Source organism: Trachurus trachurus (genome assembly GCF_905171665.1).
Source record: "Trachurus trachurus genome assembly, chromosome: 3".
In the NCBI taxonomy this organism is placed as follows: domain Eukaryota; kingdom Metazoa; phylum Chordata; class Actinopteri; order Carangiformes; family Carangidae; genus Trachurus; species Trachurus trachurus.
This window is the reverse complement of record NC_139893.1, coordinates 34196515-34217540: the sequence shown is the minus strand read 5'-3', so window position 1 is coordinate 34217540 and position 21026 is coordinate 34196515. Positions and strand designations below refer to the sequence as shown.

General features: G+C 39.9%; 1 protein-coding gene across 1 annotated transcript; it reads right to left on the bottom strand.

Annotated features, from left to right (window-relative positions):
* Positions 1-1361: 1361 nt before the first annotated feature.
* On the bottom strand, positions 1362-9527 carry hdgfl3 (HDGF like 3). Its single transcript, XM_084001725.1, has 6 exons — positions 9327-9527; positions 8487-8563; positions 5123-5261; positions 4420-4584; positions 2336-2470; positions 1362-1838 (listed from the first exon to the last, which is right to left on the bottom strand). Exons 1-6 carry the CDS (start codon positions 9408-9410, stop codon positions 1812-1814), a joined length of 627 nt encoding a protein of 208 aa, XP_083857851.1. The 5' UTR covers positions 9411-9527; the 3' UTR covers positions 1362-1811.
* Positions 9528-21026: the final 11499 nt, after the last annotated feature.

Sequence of the window (21026 nt, the reverse complement as noted above, 5' to 3'; positions counted from 1 at the left end):
ACAGGAAACATTCATTTTCCGTTCTTTGTTTTGTTATTGCAATACCAAAAACGGATGGCCATGAGAGGGTGTTAACAGACAGGCGCTGGCGTGTTGGTTCTATCTGGAGAAGTACAGCAGTTGACACTCCAAGCTACTTTTCAAGGAGGCAATAAATGGCCATCATCAATGATCATTTCAACTGTTCTCTAGCGCATAAATATGTAGGGAAGTCAGTGTTGTGGATAGTGGCATTTTAGCTGAGAAAATGTGATTCAAATTTCAAGTACCTGAGACAGGAGAGTGATGTGAAGATTGTTTGCCACAAGGTTTTGTTATGTTACATTAACTTCAATGGTAAACTTAAAACCACAACATTCTGGTATTTGTGCTATTTTAGATTAAATTATTTATATACGTATATGTATAGTCCATTTCCTTTGTCAATATAAGATTTCTTTAAACTAACATATCAGCCTAAAAAATAAAGAGCCTGTGTAAAATGGACTGTCAAAATATCTTCTTTTGTATTTACATAAGTTAATCTAGAGTCTGATTTTTGCCAATGTAGCCGATGTCATATCTGGCCCTCTGCGTTGTGTTTCTCACGGCCTGCCCTAGGTGGGGTTCGATCCCGCGACCTCCCGCACCGGAGGCGACAATGCTAACCTCTTCGCCAAGAGGTTGACAACCACTTGGCAGGTTGGTTAGCACGTCTTTTATGGGTGGAGTGAGTGCACATCCGTTACACCAACACACCTCTGTTCATCCTTAAAACTTGTTAATCGTTGTCTTGTGAGGAAGAACTCTTTTGAGGAATAAACCCTAATTGTAAATAGTCGCCGTGGCTAGTGAAGCGCTAGCCGCTAGCATCTGGACTGCTGTACTATACATCATTCATAAATTCTCTACAAGCTCAGTATCCCTGTCATATTCTTCTGTTCTTCAGCTGACAACACATTCCTGATAACCAACTGCCTCATTCTGAAGATAAAACAAAACATATTTATGGTAGTAATTAGCATGCTGAAATATTAGCCTATTTTCCGACAGCTTAGCTCTCTTCATTGTCAAATTACCTTGCTTTATACATCAAATACATTTAATTAGTTATGATTATTTTTGCAATAGCTTTCAATTATTATTTTTGGTGAGTGTAACTTTTGAAAAGATGACTTAATATTTCTAGTTTTTCTTAGTTTACCAGATTATTAGTGAATAAATATCAGCAGTGAAAAGGGAGAGGGACAGCCACCAACACCACCCATCACCTGCTTGACAAATACACATAACTTGATAGGATCTGAATGGGGTCTACCTTAAGTATATCCTAACAGCGCTATTAGTATGACCCGTAGTGACAAACAGGCTACACATAAACACAGTTAAAGTTAGCATAAATTGTAATGGTTGAAGAGAGCATGGTAAAAGTCTTCAAGTACTTAATGCCCCTTTAGATATCCTGTATTTAATGTTTATTTAACACAATGGACAAGACTTCTGAATCACTGGATACAACTAATTCAAAATCTTAATTTGTCTGTTTTAGTGAGTTCATGAATGAGGAGGATTTAAATGACAAGGCCCAAGATATAAGTTGAACCACAGAAAAAAACGGACATAATGCCCAGTTTTAACTTGGTGCCCACTGGATGACTGGTACCAGTATCAGTATGGGTGCATCTTTCATACAAACACACGTTGGGAGTCCAATAGAGAAGAAGAGGTGACAATGGCAGCGAGTGGATTGTGCTGATGCGAAATCATGTTGTGGATTCACCTTTCCAACATCAGAGCTACAAAGTATGATTTCCCTTTCATGCTTTCTTCATTTAATGGTCGCCTATGAGCAGCTTCTTCTGGAGGGGACACAATCATAATGAAGCACAGAGAAGTATGAGTCATACTAGGTCAAGTCAAACTTTAACAAATGAGCTTTGCAAATACATTTAAAATACAATGAAAACAGAGGCAAACAACTGTCAGCAGAAGCAGCACTGGGATATACCCATTTGTTTTTTACTGTAAGATGCAGAAAACAACAAGAAAAATGATTTCTCAGATTTTTTCACTGATGATGCATGGAAAGTAGGACTTCCTCGAAAGAAAGAAAGAAAGAAAGAAAGAAAGAAAGAAAGAAAGAAAGAAGAACATTGAGGAAAACAATAAACAATAATTTATAACAATAAACCGTATTGTTTGTTGTGGAAGAGCAAAACCGGCTTACGTTTTTGACGTTCGGAAATAGGTCTATATACTAAAGAACAGTTCAATTTGAGATGTAAAGCCCACAATGTTTTGAACTGTCTGTGTTAAGTGAGCACTAACAGAGTATGGAAGCATTCATTAATCCCACCTTACTGTCAGTGGTATTTTGGATGATGTCGTTATTGGAGTCTCCTTCCTCTGAGCCGCTTCTCTGGTCGTCAGCTTTCCCATCCTTCTCCAGGTCGTCCTCTCCAGATGAGATCCTGGACAGCTTGGAGGATTTCTGTCGCAGATGCAGAGGTCAGGAGGAGCAAATACTTTACTTTACTGACTGTCACCATTTTCATTTCTATCAAAAAGACAATAACCGTTCCCACTGTGAAGCAGCCTGTAGCTGTGTCGCCACTCAGGGGCCACATCCTTCAGAGGCATTTACAGACTGATGGTGTCACACCAGCACAACACTCTCACATTTCTATGTTTCTTTCTGATGTGGAGACAAATGCAGCCTTCTTTCTCTGAGGAAAGGATCAGTGGTAGCCCAACATTTCAGATTCACTGCGCAAGATTAATGAAAGAAAAGACAGAAACCAACACAGATGAATTGTACTGAGTTGAACAGTCATCATTACAACTGTAGAAAACCACCTTAAAACCTCAGGGTTTTTTTTAAATTACATATTGTTGCTAGATGACAGGAGCCATGCTTTGTGATGGAACAATTCAGTCTGGTCTTTACTGTCGACAACGATATTATCAGATAAGATAAGATTAGATAAGACAGAACTTTATTAATGCCAAAGGAATTTGACACAGCTACAGACTTGACTTCTCTGCTTGTGTCTATTCCTGGCGGACATAATGAATACACGGGAAACACTGCATGTCTCCAAAACTTATCAGGCAGGTTTCCAGGATGTCAAGTAGCCTTTCAATGTAATAATTGCCGATGAGAACTGGTGTCAAAAAGGAAAAGAAGAAAAAAAAATCGATCATGGACTTCATGATCGATTACCATGGCAACGATTAAAGCTTCGAAGCTTCGGTTTTTTTGGGTCAGCCCTACTAAATACACAATCCAACAACTCCAAAACACTCTGGTGGACAAGTTGTGACCTGCACATTCACCACACTATGAAATAATAACGTATAATTATGTAACATCACGACACATGAAGCAAATAGGCTACTCAGAACTACTTAAGTCACTCCACCCAGCATCCGTGTCTGGGATGTAGTAGCATTTGCCTCGAAAACAACTCTGTCTTGTAATGTTACATGATTATTTCATAGTGTGGTGAATGTGCAGGTCACAACTTGTCCACCAGAGTGTTGTGGAGTTGTTGGATTGTGTATTTAGTTTGATGAGGGAAATGTGGAAATAGTGTGCAGAGCTCACGTCTCTGCCCCGCCGATCTAAAAACAGCTTGCACCGACAATTAAAGGTAATGAACCTACTGCTAAGACTGTAGGGATTATGGTGATTTTTGATTTTTGTCAAAAAATGTTGAAATATCCCTTGAACATCATAGGTCTACTACACTACATGAGTAGCATATAATTTAAAGGAAGATTTCACGGTGATTCAAAAGGCACTATTAGAACCTGTTCCAACAGATTTGATATAATGTTGCTATAGATGAAGACAGTGCTGTTGAAAGCTCCAGAAAAAAGCAGTCAGTGGACATTAAGGCAAGCTACTGTCTGAACATACACATAAACACACATACACAGGGACAAGGAACACACTGGTCCCCAGCAGCGCCACATTCCATCGGATGCACCATGTGTAGTGTGCATAATGGAGCCCAGTTACTAGGCAACAGTGGTTGCTAAGTGAGGAGCAGGATGTGTGTGACTTTTTAAACCTGCCTCCATTTACAGTATATATAATAATAACACTCTGGTGGTGGTTGCCTCTGTGCTCTGTAACTAGAGGGGAAAGACACATGGGGGTCACACACACACACACACACACACTATTTGTGCATGAGCATTTGGTCTACACACTGGGGTTGTGCAGCCTCTTCAGATCAAAACTACTGCACCCATGTCCATGCCAAATCTCACATTCGTTTTGCCTCTGAATTAATCAAATCTGTCCTCTAAACCGATGTCATTCCCTGGCTGGTTGTCACGGTTACCTCATCTTCCAGTGCTCCTGTTTATCTGAGCGATCGTCACCTACAGGTTTGAGTTAGCCTGTTCACCAGCTCACACACTGTAGCCTACCTTAGTGGAGGAAGCCGTCTTTTTCCGTTTGGATCCCGTCTTGTCCTCCTTCAGCTTTTCTTTGTCATCGTCTTCCTCCACAGAGTCGCCCTCTTCGCCTTCGCTGCTGCCGTCAGCAGCGTTTCCACCCTCTTCTGTTTCTGATGAGCTCTGCTGCTGGACGGCCTGTGTGCCCCAAAATCACCATGAGCCACCACAAACACACACTAGGGATCAAGCGATTTTCGGCATGAATGATAAGATTGGCTGATTTTCGCTCCTGTTTTTACTAGAATCGGCACTGGCTATTTTTTTCACCATTAACCAATAAAATAAATATATTTAAAACGCGCTCCTTTGACTCTGATGTCTCTCTACCTGAACCAAGATTTTGTTTGAGTTTGTGTTATCATAAAAATTAAAAATTAAAAAAAATAATAAAATTAAAAAAACACTCTAAATAACAAACAGTATACTGTATTCAGTCTAATCACGGGTGTGTGTGTCTTAAATTTTGACACCAAAACTTTCATTATTACTGCAAATGAATATCGCTTCTGAATATCAGTTATTTCCCTGATTAGCCCACTAATAATCAGTATTGGCCATGAAAAGAACATAGTCAATCCCTAACACACACATATTCAGAGCAGCTTGCAAGCTCCTCTGATTCTCTGTTTTCTGTCTGAACCACACACACACACGTACAGTCACACTAACTGACCTGATAGCCTGTGAACTTGACTCTGGGGTTGTTCTCGATCTCCCACAGGCCCTCATTGAAGCCTTTCCTCTTGTTGGACTTGCCAAATTTATCTTTGTACTCCTTGTAGGGCAGAAGATCCTTGGGGCCCAAGAAGGCTCTGAAAAAGAAGAAAAGACAATTACTACAACTATGATGACAACTATTACTGACACAGTCTGAAATACCACACCATACTTCACTGAACAATTAGAAGTTTATAATAAATAATAGTTTCATATCTAGAGATTCTGCATTTAGCAGAAAAATGCAAAGTAAAACATGATCAGTGTACTTCATGAGTTCAGATAGAACTATGTAGCACAGAGTGTCAAAGAAATTTACTAAAATAGGTTTTTGAATACTGACGCTTCCAATACAATTTCTCATCTAAATCAGCATTAATACTGGGTGTCACATTTCAACGCTACCAAACTAAATTGGAGTATTGGCAAACTGACGAATGAGTGAATGAGTAAATCTCATCAGTGAGCCGGTTAGCTTGCAGCAGTAGTGTTGTAAAGAGCAGGTGTAAAGGGGGAGTGGCCTCAGGAGGGGGAGGAGCCTGAAGTCAGAATAAATCCTCCTTCACTTATCACAAACACAATGCAAACAGGATTGAAATGTTGAAATAAGATGACGTGAAAGAAATATATAGAAAGTGAAGCATAATCATTCAAAGGATATAAGAAACTAAGCAAAAAGTCTGAATAAATTATATTTAGACTAAGCACATTCTAAACTTTTAGTAGCAGTACTGTAGATGTAATTCATTTTGATATTATTCGTTATGAATTCCAGATAGACCGGAGTCTAGTGAAACAACATCCATGTGTTTGTTGTGTTGGGCTTCAGTCAATGATAGAAGGATTATCAGAGCATTTCTCCTCTTCTTTCACAAAGGGAGGTCCTGGTCCTCTACTGAAGGAGATCATTGTCTAGTACTATATTGAAACAACTCTTATCATCATGCTGCTATGACACTTCAGCTCATTTCACTGAGTCGGGAAACTTCTTAGGAAAAAAAAGACTTTTGGACTATATAAAGGATTGCAAGCTCCTTAGCAGTTTAATAGTGACTTGATATGTGCATGAGATGTTCTGTTTAAGTTATGCCAGTATTTTCTTTACACCATACTTATTGATAAGCCTATATTGTTCCTTGGTGTAATTAACTTGTGATTTATATACAGTATTCTGTAACAACAACACAAAAAAACAGCATCAATAGTTGTCGACCTCTATACTCAGGACTAGCTACCTTGCCTCCATAGAATGACTAGCTACCTATGCATATGAACCTTAAGAGTGCAATCAATTAGAACTGGATGGGAGTCCCAGTGTATCTGACCAGCAGACCTCCATTCATTGTTTACATGCATGCTTTGTCTAAGATCTAACAATGATGGCGGTCTGCTGTTTGTTTACAAAAACACATTTGAGTGTGTAGGGACCAAGCTTAAAACGCTTAAGATGTTCCTTTTTATCAAGACAAATTTGGTATTGAAAAAGAAAGTTTTGTTAACAATCAGCATAAATGTAAAGGTCTTTGCATCAGTGCCAATATCCAAACCCAGTCCTAATCAGGATAATTATCAACTTGAGAGTTGAGACCAGCAAGAGTCGATGCAAAGTTCTTAGACACATTGACACATTTGGCTACACAACAACTTCATCTTAATCACTCCTTCTTATCCTTTTTAGAGTGACTGTAACATGAGACTACAGATGGAAAATAGCCTCTTAGGGCTAAATCCAGCACATTTACAGCAGTGTTTATTGATGTGCACTGTCCCTGTTAAAGGGATATTCCAGTTTACGTTTAACCCATGGTCTAACACACCATGACACCGAGTAAGACCCCCCCTCCAGAGATCAAGTCTGCCGACCACTAGCTTCTCTAGTCGTAGCAACTTCAGCAAAGACCACATGATAGCAAAATACTGCTGTGGATTCCTCCACCAGCAAACCACCATCAAAAAAGCCACTCATAGACACAAAGAATGCCCAGAACAGCACCAAACTTCATCAACAGTACAAATAGGCTCCCACCCCATAATACGAGGCATCAAACACCTGTTGGCTTTGCCTGGTTTCTATTGAAAAGAGATGAAAACACAACTCATGCACTCTCCTCCAGCTGCTGGTTGTTGTGGGGAAGCCCTGACCAGTCGACTACAGAGTGCATCAGTGTTCCTGTCTGTCTTCCCTCTCTGTTTCTAATAACTAGCGAGTGTTGACCATGGATGTGTTGACAGGGAAATGAACAGAGTTTTTTTCCCCAAAAAACTTTATTGAGAATTACAACATCAGTTTAGTGCAATATAATTCAATACAAAAACAACCGCCGCCAAGGGGCTACAACAATACAGAGGCAATCTTTCAGGATATTAGGCTATCTTATACAAAAACGTTGTAACATAAAGTACATAAATTCAAAGTCTTGATAGCTTCCATATTGATGGATTTTTTAATAGTTTTAATATAGCCTATTGTTTGACTTCATTTTCAAAGATGAGAAAGAGTGGTTTTTATTTGTGTAATGACATTTATGGATATGCCATTTGGCTAAATGTATATATAGATTGATGATATAGAATTGTTTTTCTTTTGCAGATGGAGAAATGAACAGAGTTGAGTTGCTCAAACTATCACAGTCAGCAAAGCTCAAAGCTGCTGCATTTTTGGAACTGAACGTCACTGGACTCCTGACTTTTCTACTGCACTCGGTAATCAACATTAGTAGCAAGCGGCTGGAGGAGAGTGGGTGAGTTTTGTTTTCCGTCTCTTTTCAGGCAAAGCTAGCAGGTGTTTGATGCTTTGTATTATGGGCTGGGACACTATTTGTACTGTTGATGAAGTTTGGTGCTGTTCTGAGCATTATTTGTGGCTATGAGTGGCACTTCTGATGGCGGTTTGCTGGTGGAGGAATTGACAGCATTGTATTGTTGTTATTGTGCGGTGTTTAATGAAGTTGCTACAACCAGAGAAGCTAGCGGTCAGCAAACTTGATCTCTGGAGGAGGGGTCTTACTCAGTGTCACGGTGTGTTAGACCATTACACCAGAATATCCCGTTAAATAAACCAATGAATATAAATACAAACAGGTGATGATAAATCTGCATCACATGCCCAGCATCCCACTCCCTCTCTTAGATAGATAGATAGATAGATAGATAGATAGATAGATAGATAGATAGATAGATAGATAGATAGATAGATAGATAGATAGATAGATAGATAGATTTCATGTGCATGTGTGTCATATGAGGAGAACTGAGCAAACTCTGTCTGTGGTAGTGAGTGTAAATGAAATGCTGCACATGTTGGAGGAGAGGACACCTACGTTTCATGGGTACCAAAGAAGAAGATGGGGTATTTATTGGCAGGCGGTTTGACAGCTCCCTCAGGAAGCTCATCGATCTGAAGGACAGAGAGACAGAGACAAACTGTAACTGTGTATTCATCATCACACTTCACATGAATGTCCACCATGTTACCTGGAATGATGCAGGCTATAGCTACTGCTGCCTGGCATCCTCACTCCTGAACAACAGTGTGTTGAGTGAGAGTGAACTAATAAGGGGATAGATAGTGCAACGGCAGAGGGAGGTTGTGTAGTAACATGGAGACCCACTGTGACTCATAATAGGACGGCGCTCTGCCTTTATATTGAATAATACACTGTACTATCCACAACATCAGTGAGATGCACAGCGGGTGAAGCGGGTTACTCCAGGTCAACTGTTCTCGGCTCGTTGATTCCAACGTGTGACGGCAAAAATACACAGCTATACGATGAAAACTAGTGTGAAATATGAAAATGAGAAATTGTGTTGGAAGTCGGTGGGAGCTGAACGGAGCAGGAGATGTGTTGAGAAAATCGGAGTCCAAATGACGTTTATCCTCATTCAAAAATATTAAAAATTTCTACTCAACCTGGCGATGACCAGAGGAGAGGATCACAACCTACTCACAACCTACACACGCCTTCGTCGTCGGTGATTTAAAAAAAAAGAAGAAAAGAAAAGAATAGAAAGACAGAGAGAAAGAAAGAAAGAAAACAGAATCCAAACGGTGTGCAGGGAGTCAGCATCCCTCCTGTTCCCCCAGCAAAGCAGCGGCTGTATTGTGTAAATCAACCCCGCCTCCCTGTGGTCCCAGCCCGGCCGCATCCCAGACTCACCCTCGCCGGCCAGTGCGGGTATCCCTTCATCTTAGCGAAAACCAAATCTCCTGCCTTGTACTCCCGCGGCCGTGGTCGAGCCATGTCTCTGAATATTAACCGAGGTGTGTGAGGTGACTTTATAATCCTGAGCTGTTCTCCCCGGGGCCCTCAACGCAGGGCTAAATTATCGACCATCAGTGTTTTTTAAATCAAGACTGCAGTTTACACGGAAATAAATAATTAAAAACGCAGAAAAAACGGGGCCTAGATGGACCATCCTCTTACGCTCAAATTCGAGCGCAAATGCGTTTGAGAATGGCCTGAGTTCGACGGGTACCTGTAAATACGCAAAATCTGTCAGTGTGGGGGAGAAAAAAAATAACTTCCGGTCTTCGAAATAAAAGCAGTGTGACGCACATTAATAGTGAAGGCGTGTTGTCTCTACTAAAACCAAGCCTCTTGAGTTTAGAGTATTATTATATGTAGCAGGCCTATATTATATTATATTAGCCTATATTATTATAGTTAATGGTAAATATGACAGGCCCACATGAAATAATTCTTCCATGTGTGCACTTGTTTAATTCTTTAATCTCCAAAAGTCGCAAAGTGGGTCCTTGCATGTTCATCACTTTTTAGTGTCCAAGGAAAACACCTGTGTTGCCGAGGTCTGCTCCAACACACTGGTAAAGTAGGAAAAGAAGATGAAGCAACAGCTGAAGACTAAAGGCTGAACTTGTAAGCAGGAAGCTGAACAACATGAAATGCTTGCATCATTGCATATGTGTGAAACATACACTGTACAAATGTACAGAATTGTGGAAATGAATGAATTGTCTCAATCTTCCAAGATGAAGTGCAACTTTAGAGTCATGAAAGCTAAATTCAGGACCAGAAGAAGCTCAAAATTCTAAGATCTCTAATGAGAACAAACTGAAATGAATAGAAAGACATTGTTGAGGAGGTATTTATATGATTTATATGCACAAGAGAACAAAATACCAATTGTTATAGCCATTTGTACATTATAAAATCTTATTTCATGAATCATTTAGATTTTATGATTTATTTGCATTTTTGGATAATAAGCAGTTCCATAGTTTATTGCAGAGTGATTATTTGATACCAATAATCACTGCAGTTTTCTCATTGGTTGGGACCTATAACATGACGTTTGTGTATTTTGGTTAATGAGTGAAGCTTTGGAACCGAGAGCGCACACTAGTCTTTGACTGTGTTTTGCACAAGATTAGGCTATAGAAACAGAACAGAGTAACAGAAAGAAAAGTTTTTCAGTAAACCTTTTGAACAAAGAACACAAACTGTGGAGTTCTGAAGTGCTCAGGCTCTATAGCTTGGTGTGTGCATTTGCAGAAAATAGACAGAGCCGCACTTACACCAAGGCTTCAGTCAAACCTAGTCACACATTGTAAAGACATAGCCTATCTCTAGTAACAATTGTTGAAACAGTGGCTACAAAAGAGACACAAAGACACACTTCTGCTTTTCTTGTGAAATCAGCTCCTGATTATGTAATGAATCTTGATGGACTTTCAAATCACAAATCACACACACACACACACACACACACACACACACACACACACACACACACACACACACACACACACACACACACACACACACACACACACACACACACATTTTGTGAACTAAAACAAGTTTGTCTACAGCTGTGGAAAAAAAAAAATCAAGTAGCCTACTGTATGTAGAATAGCCAGAAGGACAACTTACGTAAAGACAAACACTTCAGTCAAGTTTTAGAGCTTCTCTTAGTGATGATGCCACTCACTCTATCCCTGAATATTCTGTGCAATAAACACCCAAAAGCATCTGAACTAAACATGAAACTCTTCTACTAGAACGTCTTGTTTGAAGTCTCCACCTGGAGACCATGTTCAAAGAGCAGTGGGATTTCAAGGGTTTGAAGATATAATCTCCATTAACCTGAATGACAAACATTGCAGAAAAAGCAATGAAATATTTTGAAGATTATGAAAAAATATCAAAAAGATGTACACATCCGATAATCTCCAGAAAAAGGCTAAATGTTATGTCATTTTTTTGTAGATGCATGTATACAGTTTACACAGGAAGACCAATTTCTGCTACCATTCACATATACATTAAATATGAAATATTTATATAAATATGAATATTACATTGGTATAATCAATATATGAAGCCTTATACTTTCTCTCCAGAAATCAAACCCTGAGCCATGCTCTTTTTGGTAGCCTGCTGTGTTGGTGTTTTAAACTACTATTGCCTATATGGGCAATCTTTTAGTTTTAGGTTAGGGTCAGAACCTACTGGATCAAACAGCAGAAGAGGCTACCTCAGACTATTTTTTTGTTACTTTTAATTATTAGCACATTTTTCCTTTTTTATGGTCGGCTATTATTGTCGCCTTCAGAGTCATCTACACAGTGTTTAAGTTGATTGCCAATCAGAATGTTAGTTTTTTCGATCTACTGTAGCCTATGTATTACAGGAGAAGCCACCTCTGTGGTATCAGAACGTGCCACCTTGCAACACCAGCTTTCACCTCACTTCCCACTTCCTTTGAAAGTAAACTTTTCAAAAATGTTCCCATAAAGGCTTGAATGGTCTGAACACATTTTAACACCTCCGCAAAGTTGACTTTGGTGTGTTTACACTGATCTCCTTTGTATTCATAGTAATCATATTATTTACAGCCTATTGTAAATAGGCAGAACTTGTTCTCTCCCACCACCGATTTATTATTTCTTTTGAACTGATATTGAATTTACTCTGCACTCAGTAGCAGTTTTCATAAATCTTTTAATTTACCCTCAGTTGTTTCCTGTTGTGTTGTTTTGAAGTAGAGAGTGGAGAGCCATTGAATTGAGAGGTCATGACCTCTGAAATAGATTCATAACAATTAAAACCAAAATATACCAACGTAGTCCATGCGGACTCGTGGTGGCCCATTATCAATGAGGAGTATTTACTCATACAGGTGTTCACACTTGTAGAAAATGAAATTGTAAATTCCAACACTAACCCTAATTCTCACTAAAACAGAATCAAACCTACTAGTAAAACGGGAGCAAGATCAGCAGTCTTGATCTCTGGGCTTTGGCTGGTGACTAAATGAATGAGATCACAGCTTCTAGTGGCTCAGAGAGAAGACAAGAACCCTGAGTGAACCCAGGGTAGATCCAGCACCCGCAGAGAATAGATCTCATTTGGATCTGATTTGCCACAGAATCCAGGAGGAAAATCTTCTTCTTTTTTTAATTCAACTTCCACACACGGTCAGTCACAGGTCACCAAGGTTTATGTCAATGTTTGTTGTTGTTACTGTCTTGTCTTCATTTACTATGGCGTGTGCTGCTGCCTTTCTTGGCCAGGTCACCCTTGTCAAAGAGGTCTTGATCTCAATGGGTCTTTTATCTGGTTAAATAAAAGGTTGTTTCAGATGAACTTTATTGTCCTACCAGATGGGAAATTTGTTCTGGGCTCTGTATCCATGCTGCAGACATTAAAAAGACAATAACATACACATTGCAACAATGTAGATCCAGCATCAGCTTCTAAAACACATACATAAATGAGATCAAGTGCTCAGTAGGTTGTGTAAATGTGGAACAAAACAGCGCATTCATGTAAATAAAAAATCACTGAATAAGGAGTAACATTTGAGGATCTATGCAGTAGGTCTACTGATGCCTAAAGAAATAAATCAAAACATACAGAGTCTGACAGAAATATCAGGTGTTGAATTCATTTCTTGTGAATGTCATATGCAGGGAACACAAGCAGGAAGTGAACAGGGCCATAGATGGATGAAAATAGAGTCTCTTTTTTTAAACTTAGATCTGAAATAATTTTGTGTATTTACTCATCAAACAGTTGTTCAGTCAGTGTATCAAAATGTGTCATAATATATTTGTTTATAAATTAATCTATTAATCTATCTGTGTGTGTTCAATGGTTTGATGAATGTGATGGTTTTCAGTAAATGACAGTGTTACATGCCGTCTTCCTGCAGATGGCAGCAACAGACAACTTACCGCACACAAGTCCAATTTATGCTTGTGTGCTGTTTGTGTAACGTCTGCAATGAAGCAGTAAATGATGAGACGTGTCCATGTCAAGGTTTATTACGATCATTCATGATTAATGAAACAAGCAGCAGTGGCTCTGTCTGTCTGATACCAGCTCACGGTGCTGCGGGGGCTCCGGGTATAGAGTTTGTACAGTGGGTGGCAGCAAAGCCTAAAGACTAATTCAACAGCGTCTTGGCCAGCACAGGCTCACATGGTTCTCATCTGTGTCCTGCAGATGTTTGCGGGCTGATGAACCAGTGTCATGTACCGCGATTTCGACATCAGGAAACCATTAACCCAAAACGATTAGCAGCCGACTCTCCGGCTATTAGATTCCCAATACATCCACTTATTCCTTTATTTACAAGCACTCAGCCGCTCACACCTTGACAACAGGTAGTCAGATGAAAAGAAGGTATTTCTAAGACGCTGGCATCAGTATTTAAAAAAAAAAAAAAAACTAATAGCATTAGTGGGGGTCAGTAGTGTTTATCATGTCCTTGAAGTTTTGTTAAATTCAGACGCATTCTAAAACTTTGTGCTTTTCTGGCTCACTGTTACTACTGCTCATTGGTGCACAAAACGCAGATAAATCTGGCTTACATGGCTGCCAGTAGAACACTGTCAACTCCCATGATCCTAAATAGCCATAGTTGTAACGATGCCTGCGACCAGCCACAGTGTTTCACAGCCATAAAGCCCCCCTGGCATGCTCAATTTATCATACATTTCGCACTTTCACACTGTTCACGGGAAGACCTTCATGTGGCATTAGTGTTAGTCTGTGAAGAGGCCCTCTGACACCCAGCCTGATGCACCTTCCATGGTTTTGCATTCATGCCCAACCTGAAGGCAGAGAGGCGCGAGGTGAGGACCCCAGCGCACAAATGTGGGCAATTTGGTTTGCGGCTGACACCCGGCGCTCTGAATAAATGATCTAAATGTTTGCCCAAGATTGTTTTGCCACTGCCGCCCTCAGCAATGACACAAAGGGAGACAACACACACCCCCTGTGGCTCTGTGATGGCCAGCCAGGATGAATATGAGGAAATGAGGCAGACATCCAGTAAATAATAGTTGCCATTGTGCCCCTCAGCGAGTGGCGAGGGCCAGGGGGTGGGGTGGGGTGGAGGGGGCGCTCTGCATGATATGTCAGGGCCCTGACATGGCACCCAGACCCAGAGCTGTCACCCCTGTGGAAACATCACCCTCGCCTCCACAATTTGTGCACTTAACACTTCAGTTGGCACATGACAGGTGCTTATTTCCCCGCAACTGGCTTTTCCCCCTCGCAGTGATGCCTCTGAGCTCAGGGCACACACAGCATCTGGTACGGGTTTCTGTCCGCGATGCTGTAACTAGTGTGTAACTACACCAGCGATACATTTCACATCCACTCACACTGCATTTGCAACCCACTGAACATGGCAGTGCACTTGTCTCAAGTGTGTGCGTTCATGTGTGTGTGTGGTGTGTGACAGACAGAGGAACCCTGACTCCTCTGAGAGTCCCAACATGGTTCATCCAGCAGCTCATAGAAATAAAAATAAAAAAAGTGATAGGCTATAGGGACAAATTTGTGAGTAAACAAATGACTTCTCTGTGAGTTGTCCTTTTTCAGATCCCATTTTCCCTTCTCATCGTCACATCATTTTCAACTTTGGCTGCACAGGTCACAGATAGTTCCATGTCATGTGTTCTGTAAGTAGCTATTTTGCCGTCATCAGAGCTGAGCCTGGGATCATGTCTTTGTATGTCATTTCACTTTTGCAAACATGGTGGGGGCTTGTTTGCTAAAATCTGGTGGAGGCTGCAGCCACTCCGTCTTTCACTTAGCAATCAACTTAAAAAGGGAAAATAAGGGGAAATAAAAAAATAAAAAAACATATTTGTTAGAATGCTTCATAGTGGTTACAAAAGATACACTGAATCAGATACAAATCAGAAACATCGACAACTTTCAATGGTGCAGTGGCGCACAGTCCAGTCTGCGGCGCTCCAGACGCATGTGTGTGTGCGCACCAGGCTGTAAAATGTACACTGTGATTATAGCTGCAAAAAAAGTTGTAAAGTTTTATATATTAACTACAGTTGTGAGCCAGTTGTTGCACAGAGGTATCTGATACATAGTTCTGTCTTGATTTCATATATAAAAATGATTCATCACATCATCATCTGCTTCTCCAGAGGTGGAATGGAAAGATAATAATGAACTCTGTTCCGGAGCACAGGAAACAGGGACTGTCTAGAGATATTCTATGATACAATGAGTTTATGTGGATACATTGTAAAAAATACATTTTGCATTTGGTAATACTGCTCTGTGCTTCATGTGTGGCTCATCTTCTGCCTTAGTTGCAGTGGTGCTGATGCTGAGGGATATCTTTAGAGCTATACGCTGCTGTAAGATGACTGCCAAGCACATTTCAGTTCATGTGTGTGTCATCTATCTATTAGGCCTTTAGGCCTATACATAACATCTATCAGTGGCTTTTAATATGTGCATACATGTACACTGTTAGGTGGAGGGCAGCCTCAGCCTGTGTGCATGTGTTCCTGACATGTGCTATATATAGTATATGTGTGGGTATATACATATAAATATAGCATATCTAAAATAAAGTAAGATTAAAATAGAGATACACACAAATGTATTTAATGACATGTACTATACCATTATACAGTAGGGATGTGCATGTGTGTGGGTCCATGCACATTTGTGTTAATTATTGTCGTTAGTAAAAAAAAACACAAGCACATTTTCATAGTGAACCCTCCACCCGAGCTGCTGTCTTCTCTGACTCGTTAACTGAGGCATAATAATCATGGATTGAGCTAAGAATGGAAGCAGCAGGGCTTCACCTCTCCAGCAGATACACAATCAAGTCCATGTTTTGTAGAAAACGTGGTGGATTTCAAAACTAATGCACAGAGAACAAAAAACACATCTCCCAGCTATCAATCAGAGTTTGCAGGATTCATATTCTGTTGATTGGCTACCTGTATGGAAAAAGCCTCATTAAATAGTGGTGCTTCAGTCACAGAGGGATTAGGATCAAATGAAAGGAGGATGGCATACCATTCATTTATTTATTTATCGGTAGTTTTACTGTAACTGTAAACAGTGGAGATGGTGTTGCTGAAGTATCTGAATACACGTTCCTTGAAGTGGCGATAAGCTGTTTGGCCTTGAAAGTACCCACTCTCCCCAGTGTTATTAATAATTGAATGTCCTGTTGAGACAGTCTCTTACCTTGGCGCCCTAAATGACTTTCCTGGAAATTGTAATCACACTTGTCATGCTTAAGTTCTTTACTTCTTGTAGTCAAAGTCACGGTTTCATCCTTCACTCTCAAATCCCATGGCTGCGGTTGACAATTCAAAAACAGGAGTGGGACTACTCTTCTTTTTGTCCTTGTCAATCACGCGGAGTCTGACTCTCTTCCTGCAGGCCACAGTCAAGACTGCAGGGAACGATTGTCAGGTGGCATTACTGTCCCACTAATGCTACTAAAAGCCAGCTTTTACATTACAAAAAAAAAATGTTGATGCATTATTTAACACAGAGATCAGGCATAATTTCTTGAAGGATCGTGAGTTTTAAAATTGACGGTTGCAGCCAAATACTCCTGGGTCGTAGTGAAGTGGTTGTGAAGCAGTGTGACAGGACAACTTCACTTTCTCTCTTGTTCCCTTACACATGCCAAAAGTCCATTTTTTATGGACTCCATTGAACATTCACACATACGAACCACATCCTTATGAAAAACCCTTCACTGTGGAAAACCCTAAATTGAAAGGATTTCTCAACAGTATATTCCTATGGTAATGGTATAATCTGTAACTTTTCAACATAATATGTAAAAAACAAACAAAAAAAAAACAATTAAATTAATGTGTGCTTTTTTAATGTTGTGTTTTGATATTGCCCCAGTTGTTTGCACCAATGTTACTTGATGCTGAATAAGTGGATCCCTCTCAGCTCACTTTGGAAAAATAAATTTAACATTCAGCTCATGCATCCAGAATAATATAAGTGAAAGGCAACATTCCTTTAAGGTCTACACCCTCAAATCTTCCAGTAGACACATTTTGTGTTTCCTTGTTACCTAGAACCTGCATGAAGGGTGTTTAAGGAAAATATGATCAATTGCAGCTACAGAGAGGAACCTTCATCATCTTCTTCATAATCAGAAGCTTCTATCTGTGGTCTACTTGTGAGTGGGATTACTATGGTTAAAAGTAGTTTTCAAACCCTAGCCAATCCAAGAGCATTTGACACAAAGTGCTAATGATTCAACAAGATACAACAGTTGTAATGACTCCTGTCTTTGGTTACAACCGATCTGGTTCTCATGATTGAATAACTTCTACTAGCAGGAGTGGAAATGCTTCCTGTTGTTACACCTGCTTGTTTAGTTCTTGAATATAAGCTGGGCAGAGGTATAAAGTATTTTGGGGTGAATTAAGTTGAAGTTAATTTGAGATTTAACTTTTTCCAAACTACAAAACAAAAAGACTGACCAAAGGGCCCCATTCAGTGGCTCAGCTTCATTTACCCCCAGCAGAATATGTCTTTTAGAAAAAAGTCAACAGCGACAAGGACAAATAAAAACATAAAAACAGAACAAGAACAATAAAAACCTGATTTGGAAAAAAAAACTCTCTGTGCTGCTGACAGGGAGGCACTGCAGAGTGTGGTTGTATCTGCCCAAAATATCATGAATTCCAGCCTTCACTCAATTTCTCTCTCTTCATGTGAAAGTATGTTTTAGAATGTCAGTTCATGCAATAAATCAACCTTGAACCTTGATTTGGAGTGACTCACTAAAATGACTGATCACTATTTCAGAATGTGTCTCTCTTTATTAAATCACTGGCAAATAACTCATTGCTCTACTGATTTAAAGCAAACGGGGCTCATATCATTTGCATAACAAAACTGCATGAAACACCGCAGTAAATATCTGCATGCATTAGAGTACATAGTCCCACAGCTGGCTGAAATAATGAACTAGTGTTGGTAAAAAATGTAATTAGAAACAAACTGCTACTTTCACATTGTAATCAAACATCACCACCATCCATCCACCACAGTGTACCCTGACATAGTCTTGATAATGTGTTTTTTCCCCCCTAAAAAGTGTCTCACTCTGCTTTATGGAGCTTTACAAAGACAGCTAAAACAACACCCCACCCCCATTTTAGTTCCTTTTTAGAGTTTCAAACCAAATATCTTAAGAACTTCTAGCTACACACACGTCTTCGAAAATGAAATTTGGAAAGGCGTCGCTCACATAGGGGAATTTCAAAATACAAGTGAGTTTTACAAATGATGGTGTCTGATTGATGTTTTAATTTTGGATTGATGCTATTGACTTGTTGATCAAAAAATCGATGGATTGATGTGGCTTGATGCATTGTCTAGACTTGACTAGATGTCACCAGACAAAAACAAAATGTAATGTATGAGTCAAAATAGCTGCTGCACAATCGACCTTTGGCCTTTTTTTTTTATTTTTTATTTTTTATAATCAACAGCTTCCTTGAGAAATATTCATAGTAGGCTATTTACATTACTATTTGTCTGAACAATGAAAGTCTTCAACCAGATTATACATAAAGCTATAACTCATATCCTGAATTAATTTAATTAGACTATAACAGACATTTGTCCTGTAAAAAGAGATATGGCCCGGCTGATCTGAGCACTGTACAGAATATCCTCACAGTTAGTCTAGATGTTCTCAGGGCAGAGGAAACAGATCTCACACACACACTGAAGGAAGGTGTGCATCATTAATAAGCCATAGTGGACACATGTTTGCTCCTCTTTACTGTACAACACACCGTGTTGTGAGGGGGGCTAGTCCTGACAGGTGAGGCCAGCTGTGAATGATAGCCAGGTGGTCCCAGTCCCAAACCCTCCCTCCACATCAGCCCACCGCTGGCCTGATTGGCATTAATTGGCAGGTGGTGGAGGTGGGGGTCAAGGGAGCAGAGAAGGTGGGGAGCTGAAGGGAAAGGAGAAGAGACAGACAGACAGTGTGAGTAGAAAAGAGACAGATGTAGGATTCAATAAGATAATCACCTGTACTAAAATAAAAGTGTGTGGTTGTACAGTTCGGAACACTAACTCTGAGCCCAGCCCCTCTTTCAAAGAAATAAAAACTAATGTTTTTTTGTTTTTTTTATTCAACATACAGACTGATGGAGACTGCACATATAAACACCACAGAGCCTATTACAACTTATACTATACTACTATACTATGTATACTAGTATACAGACTTTGATATTCTTAAGAAAAAAAAAACAAGACTTTGGAAAAAATAATACTGTTTACACAGTTCAATTCAGCAAAGTCACGATAAGTGTGTGTGAAGTTGTGTGTAAAGTGTAATCTATCACACGTTTCAATGGACTGGAGCACATCCAAACTAGAATCATGAACTATTTGTGTGAAATCTTATTATAATAGAGTAGTTAGTCATAACTGAGTTAAAGGGATAGTTCACCCAAAATTCAAATTGCACTCATTATCTACTCACCCTCATGTCGACTAAGGGCTGGGAGAAGTTTCAGAGTTATCCATGGCTTCTCTGAGTTACAGGGGTTCTCGGCGTAGCAGTGCATGTCCATATAATGGTTGCAAATGGATACCAACTGTCTTCGTAACAAAAAGACACACCAAAAAACATCCAAATACCTCCATGCTGCTCGTATGTAATGTCCGTCTTGTATTGAAGCCCCGAAATGCGAAATTGTTCCGAAAAAAATTAAATAAGTCTATATTTCAAGCTTGTTTGTAGCGGAAGCTCCTCTTCCTGGTCCGTCCAAATCTCGTGCGATTTGCGCCGGCGTCAGTAATCCGCTACAAACAACCTTAAAACCTATACTTATTTAATTTTTTTTCGGAACAATTTCGCATTTCGGGGCTTCAATACAAGACGGACATTACATACGAGCAGCATGGAGGTATTTGGATGTTTTTTGGTGTGTCTTTTTGTTACGAAGACAGTTGGTATCCATTTGCAACCGTTATATGGACATGCACTGCTATATGCCTGTAACTCAGAGAAACCACGGATAACTCTGAAACTTCTCCCAGCCCTTAGTCGACATGAGGGTGAGTAGATAATGAGTGCAATTTGAATTTTGGGTGAACTATCCCTTTAAGTCCTCAGTTATAGGGCTTTGTCAGGTCACAGTGGCCTCCAAGTTTGACCAACAAAACAAAATCTAATGAGTCTATCCTTGTCCACCAATGGAAATGTTTTGCAAAATATGAAGAGACTCCTCAAGCAGTTCTCCAGATATCATGTTCACAGTGCAAAAATTGCATTTTGTGAGATCACCGTGACCTTTACCTTTAACCTTTAGCCACCAAAGTCTCAGCAGTTCATCTTTGAGTCTGGGGAGGGTTGTTTGTTTTAGGAAGTTGTATCTCGCGGTACTGGGAAATAGTGTCCACGAGAATATGATAGACCTTTGTGAAACCTGAAAACATGACGCCTCTGACCCCTTCTATCACAGCTTTCATAGAAACGACGTGTCTTATGTGAAGCTATACCAGCAGCTTGATGAGTTTTACAGAAGGCATGTTTCCTTTTTCTTTTTC

What these genes read in the sequence shown, in the direction of transcription:
- hdgfl3 (XM_084001725.1), bottom strand. Translation starts at nt 9,410, where the DNA reads ATGGCTCGACCACGGCCGCGGGAGTACAAGGCAGGAGATTTGGTTTTC. An exon ending in ACCCGCACTGGCCGGCGAGG is followed by an intron (nt 8,564 to 9,326) that starts GTGAGTCTGGGA and finishes TCTGTCCTTCAG; the next exon opens with ATCGATGAGCTTCCTGAGGG. An exon ending in TTCTTTGGTACCCATGAAAC is followed by an intron (nt 5,262 to 8,486) that starts GTAGGTGTCCTC and finishes CTTCTTTTTCAG; the next exon opens with AGCCTTCTTGGGCCCCAAGG.